The following is an 18,267-nucleotide window of genomic DNA, read 5'->3' as shown; positions in this document are numbered from 1 at the left end:
TTAATTCACTTCAATTCAATTCAGTTTTATTTGTATAGCACTTTTAACAATGGACATTGTCACAAAGCAGCTTTACAGAAATATATAAACTCCAAATATAAATTTTAAATGTATGAATTTATCCCTAATGAGCGATGATGGTGGCAAGGAAAAACTCCCTGACACGACATGAGGAAGAAATCTTGAGAGGAACCAGACTCAAAAGGGAACCCATCCTCATCTGGGTGACACCGGATGGTGCAATTATAAATAATTCCCTTCTGTAACTGTATACTATATAGTCAAAAAGTGCAATTGTGTACCCAAGAAAATGCATTATAGTTTTCACGTGAAGTCTGTTTTGTTGAACTTATTCACTGTTCACTGATGGAAACTTAAAGCCTAAAGCCATCATAGCAATTGTAGCCATCGTAGCAAAACTGTTCATATCAATTGAACATTTTTATCTCTTCTCATCTGGATTATTACAATTCTCTTTATATTAGAATTAATCAGACACCTATAGCCCAACTACAGTTAGTTCAGAATGCTGCCACCAGACTCATGATGGGTACACGGAGGAATGAGCACATTACCCTATTCTTGCTTCACTACATTGGCTACCGGTGCGCTACAGAATTGATTTTAAAATCCTCTTACTAGTTTACAAATCTCTGAACAATCTAGCTCCATCATACCTTACAGAGCTTCTATCTGCTCACAAAATCTAGAACTGGGAGTGCTGCTAACGGTTCCCAGATCTAGATTGAAGATTAGAGATGATCATGCTTTCGCTGTAGCTGGCCTTAAGCTTTGGAACAGCCTACCTCTACACATTAGAATCCTACCCTATCTATTTTCAAATCCAAAGATTTATATTTGTTATATGATTGTTACATTTTTTATATTTTAGTTTTTGTATTTATTGTTGTAAAGCACTTTGGTCAACCTATATCTTTTTAATGGTGCTATATAAATAAATTTGACATTGACATTGCATACAGTGGATATAAAAAGTTTACACACCCCTGTTAAAATGTCAGGTTTTTGTGATGTAAAAAAATTAAACCAAGATAAATCATGTCAGAGCTTTTTCCACCCTCAGTGTGAAATTACAGTGTATAAAAATTAAATGAAAAACAATCAGAAACATTTTAGGGAAATATAGGAAAAATAAAAAACTTACAATAACCTGGTTGCATAAGTATACATACCCCTATAATAATACTTTGTTGAAGCAGCTTGTGATTTTATTACATCACTCAGTCTTTTTGACTAAGAGTCCATCATTGTGGCACATCTTGACTTGGCAATATTTTCTTACTCTTTCTTGCAAAAACATTCTAGATCCATTAAATTGTGAGGGCATCTCCTGTGCACAGCCTGCTTCAGGTCACCTCACAGAGTATTAGCTGGATTCAGGTCTGGGCTCTGGCTCGGCCATTCAAAAAGATTGATCTTCTTTTGGTTAAGCCGTTCCTTTGTTGATTTGGATGTATGCTTTGGGTCATTTACATGCTAAAAGGGCAATTTCCTTTTCATCTTCATGTCACTAGCAGACACCTGAAGGTTTCACATTAAAATCGTCTGGCATTTGTAGCTATTCATGATACTCTCCACCTTGAAAAAAGCCCCAGTTCTGGCTGAAGAAAAGCAGCCGTAAAGCATGATGCTGCCAACATCATGCTTCACCATGGGTATGGTGTTCTTTTGGTGATGTTATAGATAGGTGATGTGATAGGTGGTGAAGCCCTTTGTGAAAAAGGGCTTCTGTCTAGCCACACTACCACATAGCCCAGACATGTGAAGAATATGAGAGATTGTTGTCACATGTAGAGAGTAATCAGGACTTGTCAGATATTCCTGCAGCTCCTTTAATGTTGCTGTGGGTCTCTTGACAGCCTCCCTGGTAAGTTTTTATCTTGTCCTTTTATAAATTTTGGAGGGACGTCCTGTTCTTGGTGATATCACTGTGGTGCTCCATTTTCTCCCCTTGTTGATGATGGCCTTCATGCTGTTCCATGGTACATCTAATGTTTTGGAAATTTTTTGTACCTCTCTCTTGATCAATATCTTTCGACAGTGGGACGCCGTACAGGCTTTATAAGCTCTTTGCAGACCATGGCTTCAGAAGTCAGATGAAACCAAGAAGATGTGAAGAAAATCTTACAGAAACAGCTGGTCTTTATTTGGGGTTAATCAGAATAATTTTATGGATGACAGCTGTATGATAATTGAATGTGATTGGTTCATTCTGAATACAGCCACATCCACAATTACAAAAGGGTGTGCACACTTATGCAACCAGGTTGTTGTAAGTTTTTTATTTTTCCCTAAAATATTTATGATTGTTTTTCATTTCATTTTTATATGTTGTAATTTCGCATTGAGGGTGGAAAAAGTTCTGACATGATTTATCTTGGTTTCATTTTTTTACATCACAAAAACCTGCCATTTAATAGGGGTGTGTAGACTTTTTATATCCACTGTGTGTATTCACCCCCGTTGCTGTAACACCCCTAAATTAGTTCTGGTGCGCCTAGTACGCAGTTAAAGACGTGAGTACACAAAGAAGCAACCAAGTAGCCAAAAGTAATTCTCTAGGCTAAAACCACCATCTTTTACAGTGTAAAACCCTGACTGATACTTTTTCAGAACTTTGTCCTGGACTTATTTTGATCACTTCTTGGTCTTTATGATGCTTTTTTTTAGATACAGTTCTGCTAGAACGTTTGTGAACCCTTTACTATTTTCTGTTTTTCTGCATAAATTTGACCTAAAACTAGTCCTAAAACTAGACAGAGAAACTAAAGAGAACCCAAATAAACAAAACACAAAAAACATGATTTTTTTATACATTTTTTATATATTATTTTTATATATTTTATATTTTTATATAATTTATATTTTTTGTTGAGCAAAAATTATCCAACATTAAATATCTGTGTCAGAAAAAGTATGTGAACCATTGTTTTCAGTAACTGTTGTGACCCCCTTGAGCAGCAATAACTTCAACCAAATGTTTCCCGTAACTGGTGATCAATCCTGCACAATGGGTTGGAGGAATTTTGGCCCATTCCTCCTTACAAAACTGCTTCAATTCAGTGATGTTGGTGGGCTTCCTTGCACGAACTGCTCTTTTTAGTTCCTTCCACAACATTTCTATTGGGTTAATGTCTGGACTGGCCATTCCAAAATGTAAATTTCTTCTGCTTTAACCATTTCTTTGTAGACTTACTTGTGTGTTTATGGTCATTGTCTTGCTGAGTGACCCACTTACAGTTAAGCTGCAGTTAACAGAGAGATACCCTGATAGTCTCCTATGGAATTTGCTAGTACAATCCAGCATTAATTGGTCCATCAATAATGGCAAGTCATCATGGACCAGGGGCAGCAAAGCAGCCCCAAACCATGATACTGCCATACTGATGCTTCACAGTTGGTATGAGATTCTTATTTTTTTTGCCAAAAATAATGCTTTTCCTAAAAATCAAAAAGTTCTATTTTGGATTCATCTGTCTACAGACCATTCTTCTGTTAGGCTTCTGGCTTATCCACATGGTCTTGAGCAAACTTCAGACAGGCAGCAGGGTTCTTTTTGGAGAGTAGTGGCTTCCCCCTTGCTATCTTGCCATGCACACCATACTTGTTCAGTGTTTGTCTGATGGTGCACTCATGAACATTCACATTACTCAATGTAAAAGTGGCCTGTAGGTCCTTAGATTATTCACCGTGCCCTTGGAATGATTTTTGCTGGATGACCACGCCTCGGGACAGTAACAGTGGTGCTGAATTTTCTCTGTTTGTATATAATCTGCTGCACAGTGGATGGGTGAATGCCAAACTCTTTAGAAATTGTTTTGTAACCTTTTCCATCCTGGTGAACATTGATGTAAGCACAGGTGGGTCCACCCGCTTGGCATTTCTGAGTGATGCACCTCCGACAGTACCATTGTTCTGGCTGTCACCCTTCACCCATCAGCTGGGAGCCACCCTTCACTAATGTTTTGGCCCTTTAATCCCGGAATATCTCGAGGTGGTGGAGCAGTGGTAGGGACATCTCCCTGCCGCCCCCCTCGGTGGCTGGCCCTAGGATCCTTTCCTTCCCCATGCCTTGCCTTGGAGCCAGAAGCTCCCTTGTTTTGCGTCCTCTGCCAGGTCTTTGAAAGCCTCCCTCAGCTTGATGACAGTGATCCCAAGTGACTTCTGGAACCACAGGGTGGATGTTCCAGAGTAGCCTCTACAACCGACTTCCACTGGATAAGTGAACATCCTACTCCCTGCTTTTGAACACACAGATGACAGCTCTGTGTACTTTTCTTTCTTTCTCTTGAAAGAAGCCTCCATTCTCTCTTTCCATGGAACCGTCAATTCTACCATAAGGACCGTTCTACTGGAGGTAGACCAGAGAACGCCATATGGCTGCAAGGAGTTAATGGTGATCTCTTGTTGGAACTTCAACTGGCAGTCGAGGTCAGCTCTCATTTTCCACTCACCTCCAAGTGACAGGAGGGACCACTCCCTTGTTCTGCTGCTCTGAGGCTGGCCCCCTTTCCTGACAAACTAGATCAGCCACTGTGATGTTACCAGGCTGCTTCCAGTCTGCAAGCCTACAGGATCTTGGCTAGCTTACACAGGACCCAGTCATGGCACCATCCTTACCGGCCCTGCATCAATGCTGCCTTACAGCCAAAAAGGAAATGCTGCAAGTTCGGATTCTGGGAGTCACAGAATTAGCAAGTCTCCTCTGAGCCATACCAGAGGTGCACGTTCCAGGGACTAGGAAGGGTTTCGTATGTGGTCCTGATAAGGAAGCTCAGAAATACAGAAAATTGTAAAGGGTTCACAAACTTTCTATCGGCACTGTACGTTCTCAAACAAACTCTAGGGGTCTAATAAAAACAGAGTAATAGCCTAACAAATAACAAAATAACACAGAAATACAATAATATGCAACACCTCCTCCAGTGGAACTTCTCCATCCTGGTTAAGGTCCATGGAGCTGAACAAAGGATCAGGAATCTCCTCCAGCCAGATAAACAGGAAACCCTGAGGAACGCCTTTTCGCAAATCCAACAACTCCAGTTCAAAAATTAACACGGCATCTGCTGGAACCACAGAACCTGTAACACACACACAAAATGAAAATAAATTGTACTAACACACAATTCAAACACTGCTTAATCTCAGAAGGGCAGCTGAGACAAAAGTGGCATCTTAGAGACAGAAGGGCAGCTGAGAGACAGAGGAGCAGCTGAGAGCTAGAGCAGCAATTGAGAGTCAGAAGGACAACAGTTAGACAGTGGCAGTTAAAAGACTATACTATATAGTTAACTATACTGTTTCTTTCTTTTTTTAAATCAATAATATCGCGCTATTGTTTTCATCTGTTGTATTTTTCACGTTCTCTTCTACCGTATTTTCTTTTTTTTTTTCTCTCGAAGTGCGCTTTTGTATTTTGTCAAGACAGCGAGCGGAGGCCATTCACACCGGATCCACGCCGTCTACAATAATATCAACAAATCTTCGACTAAGGTGCGTTAAACAACATGTCTAACATTCAGCTTGTTCAGTGTGTTGAGTGCAGGATGTTTAGTCACTCTTCCTCCGTCGTTAGTATTAACTTTATTTGTGATAAATGCATGTTAGTTAGCTCTCTGACGGAGAAGATTGCTGCATTAGAGGTGCGCATCCAGTCTCTAGAGAGGGTTAGTGAGAGTGAGAGCAGCGTAGTTTCTGTAGGGGAAAGTCTGGATGCCTTAGGCGGAGTTAGTAATCCCCCAACTCCGGCATTAGAGCCCTCACAGCGGGGCGAATGGGTGACGACTCGGCGGCATAATCGCAAAGCCAAAGCTAACGCTAAGGCTCGCCCACAGGAGCACCACTCCTCTCCGCTTCACGTGTCCAACAGGTTTGCTCTCCTCAGTGAAGCACCCGCTGAGAAACCTGAAAGAGCTCTGGTTATAGGTGACTCTATCTTGCGGCACGTGAAATTAGCTAGGCCTTTAGGGGCACCAGCAGCTTTAGTTAGGTGTATACCGGGAGCCAGGGCGCCGGACATAGCAGGTAATCTTAGGGTCTTAGGCAAGCACAGGTTCTCAAAGATAGTTATTCATGTAGGAGCTAATGATATACGCCTTCATCAGTCTGAGGTTACTAAGATTAACTTGGTAGAGGTGTGTAAATTAGCGAAGGCGATGTCCGATGCTGTAGTATGCTCTGGCCCCATCCCAATGCGGCATGGCGATGTAGCGTACAGCAGGTTATGGTCGCTGAACTGCTGGATGTCCAGGTGGTGCTCCGAAAACAATGTGGGCTTTATAGATAATTGGACTAACTTTGAGGGCAAGGCTGGCCTGTTAGGGCGGGACGGTGTCCATCCCACTCGGGAAGGTGCTGCTCTCATTTCTTGCAGCATAGCACATAGTCTCAGAACAGGCCTAGTTAATCGGTGACAATCCAGGGCCAAGGCCAGGGAGCAGACAAGCAGGCTAAACCGACCGTCTGCTAGCTGCACTGAGTCGTCACTTAGGTTCCACCGTATTGAGACTGTGTCTGTTCCCCGAGCTAAACAAAATTATAGACATACTCAGACAGTTTCTTTTAGTAATCTAATTAACATAAAATTAAACCATACCGAATGCATAGCCAGCACCGTTGATCTGAAGCTAGGACTGTTGAATATTAGATCTCTTACGTCTAAAGCGCTTATTGTTAATGAAACCATTACTGATCAGGAGTTTGATGTACTGTGTTTAACAGAAACGTGGATTAAACCAAACGAGTTTGTAGCATTAAATGAAGCTAGTCCTCCCGGGTACAGTTACATACATCAGCCCCGTCTAACTGGCAAAGGAGGAGGCGTCGCAGTCATTTATAATGATAATCTAGCCGTCACACAAAAACCTAGTCATAAATTCAACGCATTTGAAGTTCTTTATTCTAACATAACATACGTAGCCACTAAAAATAAGTCTACCCAGGTGATTCCAGTAATTATTATTTACAGACCCCCAGGGCCATATTCTGAATTCCTGTGTGAATTTGCGGATTTCATCTCTAACCTGGTTGTTTCTTTAGACAAGGCATTAATTGTTGGAGACTTTAATATTCATTTTGATAATCCAGATGACCCTCTGAGAACAGCAGTTGTGTCCATTCTAGATTCTGTAGGGGTTAATCAGAATGTAATAGGACCCACCCATAGTGGTGGTCACACTCTTGATTTAATACTAACATTCGGATTAAATATAGAAAATATAGTCTCATGTCCACAGTCTGAAGCTATCTCAGATCATTACCTCATCTCATTTAAAATGTGTATTAATCATAGTATATGCACCTTGCCACGTCACCGTGTCAAACGTACGTTCACGTCAACAACTGCACAGAGTTTTATCAGTAATCTCCCAGATTTATCAACCATGATTGGATCACCGTCTGATCCCGAAGAACTTGACCAGGCAACTGAATGTTTAGAATCAACGTTCTGCAACTCACTAGATAAGGTAGCTCCACTTAAAAGAAAAATAATTAGGGAGAAAAAGCTAGCACCCTGGTATAGCGATCACACACGAACTTTAAAACAGACCACTCGAAAACTAGAACGTAAATGGCGTCAAACTAACTTGGTAGTATTTCAAATAGCATGGAAGGAGAGCCTATTGAGCTATAAGAAAGCTCTTAGTGCTGCTAGATCAATGTATCTCTCCACCCTAATTGAAGATAACAGAAATAATCCTAGATTCTTATTTAATACTGTAGCAAAATTAACTAGGAATAAGACCACAATAGAAACACGCACACAATCATTATATAGCAGCGATGACTTCATGAATTTTTTCAATGGTAAAATTGAAAATATCAGGCTAGAAATTCAGACTATTAATTTAAAACCGGACAGTTCTATAACTAACCCTGTAGATGATAATATGATAATATTAGATAAACAACTACAACGCTTTAGTCCCCTTGAAGAGACTGAACTAATTTCACTAATTTCATCATCAAAATCATCAACCTGTATGCTAGATCCTTTACCTACTTGTTTCCTCAAACAGATAATTCCTGAAACAATCAAACCTCTTTTAAAGATAATCAATTCTTCCCTTAGCATTGGCTATGTACCTTAATAAACCTTAATAAAGTTGAGGAATGTGTAAAAGACATTAGAAACTGGATGCTTATTAACTTTCTCTTACTTAATTCTGACAAGACAGAAGTACTTGTACTAGGACCACATGCAGCTAGAAGTAAGCTTTCTGATTACATAATAACTCTGGATGACCTTTCTGTTTCATCATGTGCAGCAGTAAAAGACCTTGGTGTGATTATCGACTCTAGTCTTTCTTTTGAAGCTCATGTAGATAATATAACTAGGATTGCTTTCTTTCATCTCAGAAATATTGCTAAAATAAGAAATATATTGTCACTACACGATGCAAAAAAATTAGTTCATGCTTTTGTTACCTCTAGGTTGGATTATTGTAATGCCTTACTGTCTGGATGTTCCAGTAGATGCATAAACAAGCTCCAGTTAGTCCAGAATGCAGCAGCGAGAGTCCTTACTAGAACCAGAAGATATGACCACATCACCCCTATCTTATCCACACTGCATTGGCTCCCAATCAAATTTCGTATTGATTATAAAATACTACTATTGACCTATAAAGCACTAAATGGTCTCGCGCCACAGTACCTGAGCGAACTTTTGGTCTTTTATGATCCGTCACGCCTACTCAGATCAAAAGATGCAGGCTATTTGTTGGTACCTCGAATAATGCGGGCTACAGCTGGGGGTAGAGCTTTCTCATACAAAGCCCCACAGTTATGGAACAGCCTTCCACTTAGTGTTCGGGGCTCAGACACAGTCTCAGTGTTTAAGTCTAGGCTGAAAACATATTTGTTTAGTCAAGCCTTTTGTGAATAGTTTTCTTAGGTACAGGGGCAGGTCTGGAGGGTTTCACAGGCATAGAGTGTTGTGGTGAAATGGGATGTTTGGATGCTGTCGCCCCCCCACTCTCACACTCAGGTTTGTCGACGGTGGAGTGGCTGGCTGCCTTATGTCCCAGGGTGCCCTCATGTCTGTGTTAGCTTCTGGCTCTCCCTTTCAGTTATGCTGTCATAGCTAGTCTTGCCGGAGTCCCTGCTTGCACTCTGCATGCAAAGTACATTGTGCTTAACCATTAGAGGACAAAAGCTCACCTAACAATCTCTTCCTTTCTCTCCATCTCTCTCTCTCCCTCACTCTCTGTCGAGCTACACATGCTTCTTCTGAGATGCCAGTGATGCCAGTGATCCTGACCCCTTCTGCTCCTCCTCGCTGCCTGACCCATCCTGATGCCCTACTTCTGGTTGGAGTTCTCATCGGTTGAGTTCGCTCGCTGCTGCTGGGGGTGGCCCCATATGGACTGCCTGAAGAACTGTTTGGATTGCTGGGGATGGTGCCACCTGGGGGCTGTGGAGATGGCTTGGGGATCACATATGGGGAGCTGTACTGTAATGGCTTGGGACTGCGATTGCTGTAGTGGCTTTGGGGCTGCAGTTGCCACGAGCAGCTTCGTACTCAGGACTCCATCAGTGGACAGTGGATAGATTTTAACCAGCCGGACCTCTTGCAAATACTGTGATGAATTTATTGGTTGCACAATTGCACTATTTGTCCATATAGTACACAATAGAAGGGATTTATTTATAATTGCACTATCCGTTGCACCCAGATGAGGATGGGTTCCCTTTTGAGCCTGGTTCCTCTCAAGGTTTCTTCCTCATATCATCTCGGGGAGTTTTTCCTTGCCACCGTCGCCACTGGCTTGCTCATTAGGGATAAATTCACAGTGATAAATTTAAATATTTACAATATATTTTTGTGAATCCATTTATTTCTGTAAAGCTGCTTTGTGACAATGTCCATTGTTAAAGCGCTATACTAATAAAATTGAATTGAATTGAATTGAAAAGACAGAGGGCAACTAAGTGTCAGAGGTGCAACTGAGTGACAGATCGCCAGCTGAGAGTAAGAGAGACACCTAGGAGACAGAGGGGTAACTGAGAGACAGAGAAGCAACTGAGAGTCAGAAGAGCAACTGATAGAGAGGCAGTTGAGAGTCTAGGGGCAACTGAGATACAGAGTGTCAGCTGAAAGACAGAGGACCAGCTGAGAGGGGTAGGTGAAAAACAGATATTCTGGTAATTAAAGGGGGGATTTTAAACTCTGTTTCCTCAGGAGTGTAACATTGTTTCTATGTTTACTGATGATGTTTTAACTTTGTATTCAGTGATAAATTATTTAACCTTCATTTTGTCCATGTCCGAAGTGGGGAGGCACAATCACCTCCCTCTTCTCCCCCACACACATGTCCTTTAACCCTTGATCCAGCCCCTTGATGACCTCTGCTTGACCCAGTGTTGCCTGTGCAGGTCTGCCCAAGTCAGTACTGTTGAGAGCAATAGCAGTGATGTTATTATAAATGATTTCAATGCTGCTTTTAGCATCATTCCTCAACTACTTGTCATTTTGAACACATGCCAAATCTGCATGACAGTGTGTGAGGAATATGGATGTAAGCAGTGTGTGTGTGTGTGTGTGTGTGTGTGTGTGTGTGTGTTTGGGAGTTGGGGGGTGGTGGTGAAGTGTGTATAGTGCACTTACGATGAGTAAAGTCGGGTTCCGTCCAGCAGAGAGCAGTTATAGTGGTAGATGACAAGGTCATTAGTGGCGCTGGTGTTGTTACACTGCAGGGGTTTGTGGGTAATCTGAATATCCACTGAGTCTTTTGGATTGTGGAAGTCAATGATGTGGATGTCAAAGATCAACACGGCAGAACCGGGAATAAGGTCACCTGAGAACAATACACACACAAACAAACACACAAACCATGAAGAAATAGTGTGTGTGTGTGTGTGTGTGTGTGTGTGTGTGTGTGTGTGTACGTGTGTGTGTCTAACCTGTTCCATTCTCTCCATAGGCGAGGTGTGGAGGAACGATGATGTGTCTCTTCTCTCCCACACACACTCCTAGCAAGGCTTTATCCACTCCAGGGATCACATGACCCACACCCACAAACGTATTGTACGTACTTTTGCGCTGGTAGCTGAGTGGGGGGGGGCAACAAGAAGTACAACAATATTCACATAACAGTATTGATGGTGTAACACACATCCTACTGAAAGGCTTATTAAAGGACCCAATCTGTGCCATGGTTTTACAGATCATCTACAGATCTCCACCCTACTACATGAGAAAAACTTGTAAGTGAGAAATGTGCTTGAAGATTACAGCTCAGATTTCAACACCAGACTGAACATTAAACTCAGGCTTGGGACTAAATCCCTCACAATGCAGCTGGATGTTTGACTTTTTGTGAGTTCGCCATCAGGTGGTCAAGGTGAGTTCCAGTACCTCCTTACTATTAACCTTAATACAGGAGCACACTGGGGATGTGTGCTAAGCCCTCTTCTACACTTCCTGAATACCCATGACTGTGTGCTCATGCAGAACTCCAGCACTGTCATCATATGTGCTGATGATGCAACACTCATAGGCAAGACAAGGCAAGTTTACTTATATAGCATAATTCATACACATTGGCAATTCAAAGTGCTTTACAAATGAGTAAATAAAAGAACATAGAAAAATAATAGATTAAAAAACATACACAGTGGATATAAAAATGTCTACACACCCCTGTTAAAATGGAAGGTTTTTATGATGTAAAAAAATGAAACCAAGATAAATCATGTCAGAACATGTCTGAATTTTTTCTTTTTCCACCCTCAATGTGAAATTACATTTTAAGGAAAAATAAAAACCTAAATCAGGCTGTACTCTAACCCCACACTGCACAAAACCCTACACTGCACGAAACCACACACTGCTCGAAACCCTACAATGCATTAAATCCTACACCACACTAAACCCCACAATGCATTAAACTGCAAACTGTACTGCAGTAAACCTCACAATGCACTAAATCCCACATTGCACTTAATCCCACACCACACTTAACCCCACACTGCACAAAACCCTACACCGCACTAAACCCCACAATGTATTAAGCCACACACTATGCTAAACCACACACCACACTAAACCAAACTTGAATTTCCCCTACGGGGGATCTATAATGGTACATCTTATCTTACACTGCATTAAAGCCCACACTGCACAAAACCTCACATAGCACTAAAGCCCACATAGCACTAAACCCCACACCGCACTAAACCACACTCTGCACTGTACTAAACCCCTACCATACTAACCCCCACACTGCACTGCACCTGTGTGAATTGTGACATGACAATATATCTAAATCCTATCTGGCTGTGGAACTCTGGGTTTACTCACCTGGAGTCGAACAGTGTTCCGTCCTGGAATGTTCCATTGTAGTGATAACGTATGAAGTCTCCCTTCTTTGATTTTCTTCTGCAGGGCTGAGGAACATGGAGGACCTCCACCTGAACATCATCCTTCACATTAAATACATCAATGAGCAGCACATCAAACACCACCGTCGCATGAGCCGGCACCTTCACACCTGTACACACACACACAATTCAATTCAATTTTATTTGTATAGCGCTTTTAACAATGGACATTGTCACAAAGCAGCTTTACGGAAATAAATGGATTAAAAAAATATATTGTAAATATGTGAATTTATCCCTAATGAGCAAGCTAGAGGTGACGGTGGCAAGGAAAAACTCCCTGAGACAATATGAGGAAGAAACCTTGAGAGGAACCAGGCTCAAAAGGGAACCCATCCTCATCTGGGTGCAACGGATAGTGCAATTATAAATAAATCCCTTCTATTGTGTACTATATGGACAAATAGTGCAATTGTGCAACCAATAAATTCATCACAGTATTTGCAAGAGGTCCGGCTGGTTAAAATCTATCCACTGTCCACTGATGGAGTCCTGAGTACGAAGCTGCTCGTGGCAACTGCAGCCCCAAAGCCACTACAGCAATCGCAGTCCCAAGCCATTACAGTACAGTACATTACAGTACAGCTCCCCATATGTGATCCCCAAGCCATCTCCACAGCCCCCAGGTGGCACCATCCCCAGCAATCCAAATGGTTCTTCAGGCCGTCCATATACACACACACACACACACACACACCTATTAATATCAAATTCCACTATCACATGAGTCAGCAACTTCACACCTGAACACACAAAATCTGAAAATCTGAGTGCAAAAACCACCTACTATCTAAACCTTGATGCAGGAATCTATAACATTGGAGACTCGTGCAATTCGTGTGTGTGAGTTTTATTGAAAATATTTTCCTACAGTTCATTGAAGTCAGACAGGCAATGGTCTGCACACATATAACAGCAAACACATATTCAAAGCAATATTACGAAACAAAGCAAAGATTATAGAACTAACAAGGCAGTCAGGAATAATAACTATCAAACTTGTGAACAAGGGAACTAGACAAGTACTCAAGAGATGACAACCTCTGGTAGAAAGGTTAGGGGTAACCATGTGACATGCAGAGACACAGAGACGCACTTAGCTCATAAGTATGAAGACTTCACCTTTTGCAAGCTTCTTTGCACAATGGCCTGACATGTCACTGTCAGAACTGGTTGATCTTTGCGAAATTGCTTTTGGGGCAGGAAGGGTAAGGTTTTTGTTGTTGTTTTTGTTGTTTTTCTCCTTCACTTCTCTCTCTCTGTCTTTCTCTTTATTCTGTCTCATACTCTGCCCTGGCACCTCTAAATTCAGACTCAGAAATCTACATTTCTGAAACACCCTCTAAATGGCTAGGGTTACAATAGCAAATGGTAGAGTCTGTGCCTGGTATCCTGGAATGTCAAAGTCATGAACAACCCCACCAAAATTACTAAGGTACTAGCACACCTACACAACCTTAAATGGCACATATTCTTTCTACACAAAACACATTTGCACACATCAGATACCTCCCACATTAAAAGGGCAGGGGTGGGACATCTCTTCTACTCCAAATTTTCCATTGGGGAAAGAGGGGCAGCTATCCTTATCCACAAGGATGTCGCTGTTGAACCAGCTAGCACAGTTTCAGAAACGAACAGCTGTTATGTTATTGTCTACGGCAGACTGCAAAACATTCCTGTCGTTCTGGCCTATATATATATGCGCTCCAACCTGGAATGATGATAAATTCATATCTGAATTTTTTTTCAGTGCTCCCCAAAGTCAACTACCAGCACTTAATAACAGCAGGAGATTTCAACTTAGTTCAACACACAGAACTTCATCAACACCACTCACATTATCCAATTCCACCAAAATGTTAGATTCCTGCACATATTAGCCCTAGAAAGCTAAATTTCCCCCAAATAAAGTTTTCTCTTTCTTATCAATTCAATTCAATTCAATTTTATTTGTATAGCGCTTTTAACAATGGACATTGTCACAAAGCAGCTTTACAGAAATAAATGGATTCACAAAAATATATTGTAAATATTTAAATTTATCACTGTGAATTTATCACATGTCCAACATACACATCCAAAAATCAACTTTTTCTTACTGGACAAAAGATTAACACATTTAGTTGACACCCGTAAGCATCATAGTATAGTTATTTCAGACCACTTCCAAGTCTTCTATTAGACGGTGGTGATTCAACTCACAGTTGCTGTCTCATAAAAAAAAATTTAATTTTCATCAGATGTTACAAATTAACGACACTCCAGAGGTTAGCAGTGATATACTATGGGAGGCATACAAAGCCTACCTCTGAAGACAAGTTATATCTTTTGCCTCCCAGATGAAGAAGGAAGAATAGTGAAGGCATAGTGAGATTGTTGACAATCTTTTTTAAACTAGACAGCCAATATTAAGTTCCTGCACTGTCTATAAGAAGCACCTATAACTCCACTCAGAATATGAGTTACTATCAACCAGAAAAATTGAGAAGCTAATGGTGATCACTATGCAGCACTATTGAACAGGGGGATAAAGCAAGCAAACATCTGGCTCATCAAGCACATGCAAACAGCTCCTCTAGACTAGTCCCTAGAGTTAAATCACTGTCTGGTGAGATGGTTTCTGAACCAATTGAAATTAACAGGATCTTTGTTAACTTTACCCAAAATTTTACACCTCTGAATTCCTTCATATGTATGTGATGGCCCAAATCTGTTTGACCAGCTATCATATCCCAGAATCGAAGATGATCTCACTAAGGAGTTACGTAAACCCATCTTGGTTGCCGAAATACAGGACACAGTTAAATCCTTACAAAGTGGCAAGTTGCTTGGCCATGACCAATTCACTGTGGAGTTTTCTAAGATATTCTCTTCCTGGCCCCAGTGTATGTGCTCTAGTGTATCTAGAGTATTTAATGATGCTTTTCATGAGGGTTCCCTACCCCCATCAATGTTGGATGCCTCATTTTAATAATAATAACTTTATTTTATATAGTGCCTTTAAAAGTTGCTTCCTCAAAGCACTTTACAAAAAAAAACAACAAACTTTTCACTACTACTATTTTCATTTTCAGTACTACTAAAGAAAACCCCGTCCTATGCAGTAGCTACAGGCTGTTCTCTCTTTTTCTCGATATTAAAATCCTAGCCAAAGTTTTAGTTAGTAGGCTACAGTAGGTAATGCCCACTTTAATTTCTTCCAACCATAAAGGTTTCATATTGGGGAGGCAGTCCTTCTTCAACACCAGAAGAAAAAACATCCTATTCTTGCCTAGCTCCAACAGGGTAGAATGGGAATATTTATTTTTCACTTTAAGTAAATTTGGTTTCAGTGATAATTTTATATCCTGGGTCATACTCCCATATACAGTCAGGTCCATAAATATTGGGACATCGACACAATTCTAACATTTTTGGCTCTATATACCACCACAATGGATTTCAAATGAAACGAACAAGATGTGCTTTAACTGCAGACTGTCAGCTTTAATTTGAGGGTATTTACATCCAAATCAGGTGAACGGTGTAGGAATTACAAGAGTTTGCATATGTGCCTCCCACTTGTTAAGGGACCAAAAGTAATGGGACAGGATAATAATCATAAATCAAACTTTCACTTTTTAATACTTGGTTGCAAATCCTTTGCAGTCAATTACAGCCCGAAGTCTGGAACGCATAGACATCACCAGACGCTGGGTTTCATCCCTGGTGATGCTCTGCCAGGCCTCTACTGAAACTGTCTTCAGTTCCTGCTTGTTCTTGGGGCATTTTCCCTTCAGTTTTGTCTTCAGCAAGTGAAATGCATGCTCAATCGGATTCAGGTCAGGTGACTGACTTGGCCATTGCATAACAGTCCACTTCTTTCCCTTCAAAAACTCTTTGGTTGCTTTTGCAGTATGCTTTGGGTCATTGTCCATCTGCACTGTGAAGCGCCGTCCAATGAGTTCTGAAGCATTTGGCTGAATATGAGCAGATAATATTGCCCGAAACACTTCAGAATTCATCCTGCTGCTTTTGTCAGCAGTCACATTATCAATAAATACAAGAGAACCAGTTCCATTGGCAGCCATACATGCCCACGCCATGACACTACCACCACCATGCTTCACTGATGAGGTGGTATGCTTAGGATCATGAGCAGTTCCATTCCTTCTCCATACTCTTCTCTTCCCATCACTCTGGTACAAGTTGATCTTGGTCTCATCTGTCCATAGGATGTTGTTCCAGAACTGTGAAGGCTTTTTTAGATGTCGTTTGGCAAACTCTAATCTGGCCTTCCTGTTTTTGAGGCTCACCAATGGTTTACATCTTGTGGTGAACCCTGTGTATTCACTCTGGTGAAGTCTTCTCTTGATTGTTGACTTTGACACACATACACCTACCTCCTGGAGAGTGTTCTTGATCTGGCCAACTGTTGTTAAGGGTGTTTTCTTCAGCAGGGAAAGAATTCTTCGGTCATCCACCACAGTTGTTTTCCGTGGTCTTCCGGGTCTTTTGGTGTTGCTGAGCTCACCGGTGCGTTCCTTCTTTTTAAGAATGTTCCAAACAGTTGTTTTGGCCACGCCTAATGTTTTTGCTATCTCTCTGATGGGTTTGTTTTGTTTTTTCAGCCTAATGATGGCTTGCTTCACTGATAGTGACAGCTCTTTGGATCTCATCTTGAGAGTTGACAGCAACAGATTCCAAATGCAAATAGCACACTTGAAATGAACTCTGGACCTTTTATCTGCTCAAGGTGCAAACCACTGGTAACATTCAAGAACAGGAAAGCCAGATTAGACTTTGCCAGAAAACAACTAAAAAAGCCTCCCCTGTTCTGGAATAAGATTCTTTGGACTGATGAAATCAAGATTAACTTGTACCAGAATGATGGGAAAAGAAAAGTATGGTGAAAGAAAGGAATAGCTCATGATCCAAAGTATACCACATCATGTGTAAAACATGGTGGAGGCAGTGTTATGGCATGGGCATGTATGGCTGCCAATGGAACGGGCTCGCTGGTGTTTATTGATGATGTGACTGCTGACAGAAGTAGCAAGATAAATTCTGAGGTGTATAGGGCTATACTCTCTGCTCACATTCAGCCAAATGCTACAAAACTGATAGGACGCCACTTCACAGTGCAGGTGGATAATGACCCTAAACATACTGCAAAAGCAACTTAAGACTTCTTGAAGGCAAAGAAAGTTTTTGCTATCTCTCTGATGGGTTTGTTTTGTTTTTTCAGCCTAATGATGGCTTGCTTCACTGATAGTGACAGCTCTTTGGATCTCATCTTGAGAGTTGACAGCAACAGATTCCAAATGCAAATAGCACACTTGAAATGAACTCTGGACCTTTTATCTGCTCATTGTAATTGGGATAATGAGGGAATAACACACACCTGGCCATGGAATAGCTGAGAAGCCAATTGTCCCATCACTTTTGGTCCCTTAACAAGTGGGAGGCACATATGCAAACTGTTGTAATTCCTACACCGTTCACATGATTTGGATGTAAATACACTCAAATTAAAGCTGATAGTCTGCAGTTAAAGCACATCTTGTTCGTTTCATTTGAAATCCATTGTGGTGGTGTATAGAGCCAAAAATGTTAGAATTGTGTCGATGTCCCAATATTTATGGACCTGACTGTACCTCCCCTGTTGTATCAGTCTCACTAATTGTTTGCAGTTGGAATCCTTTCCACTCCGCCGCGGTACACATCAGGGCTGCCCACTTTCTCCCTTGTCATTTGCCCTCGCCTTCGAGGCCCTGGCCATCTGAAAAAAAAAATCCTAGAAACACTGGTATCTCTCGATTTGGTCTAACCCTCTTTATGCAGACAACCTTCCCCTAAACATCCCTGTCACACTCCCTG

The 18,267-nt window shown here is 41.3% G+C and overlaps 1 protein-coding gene across 2 annotated transcripts in view; it reads right to left on the bottom strand.

The window, feature by feature from the left end:
- fkbp10a (FKBP prolyl isomerase 10a) overlaps positions 1-18,267 on the bottom strand; it is a 32,667-nt gene that overhangs the window by 5,586 nt on the left and 8,814 nt on the right. For both annotated transcript variants that reach the window (XM_026918350.3, XM_053228463.1), the window contains 5 exons: positions 12,326-12,515; positions 10,927-11,072; positions 10,631-10,820; positions 10,273-10,415; positions 4,939-5,102 (listed from right to left, as the gene is read on the bottom strand). In XM_026918350.3, coding sequence (XP_026774151.1) covers positions 4,939-5,102; positions 10,273-10,415; positions 10,631-10,820; positions 10,927-11,072; positions 12,326-12,515 — 833 coding nt within the window. The remainder of the gene's footprint in view (positions 1-4,938; positions 5,103-10,272; positions 10,416-10,630; positions 10,821-10,926; positions 11,073-12,325; positions 12,516-18,267) is intronic.

Source organism: Pangasianodon hypophthalmus, chromosome 23, assembly GCF_027358585.1.
Source record: "Pangasianodon hypophthalmus isolate fPanHyp1 chromosome 23, fPanHyp1.pri, whole genome shotgun sequence".
Taxonomy (NCBI): domain Eukaryota; kingdom Metazoa; phylum Chordata; class Actinopteri; order Siluriformes; family Pangasiidae; genus Pangasianodon; species Pangasianodon hypophthalmus.
This window is presented reverse-complemented; position numbering and strand designations above follow the sequence as displayed.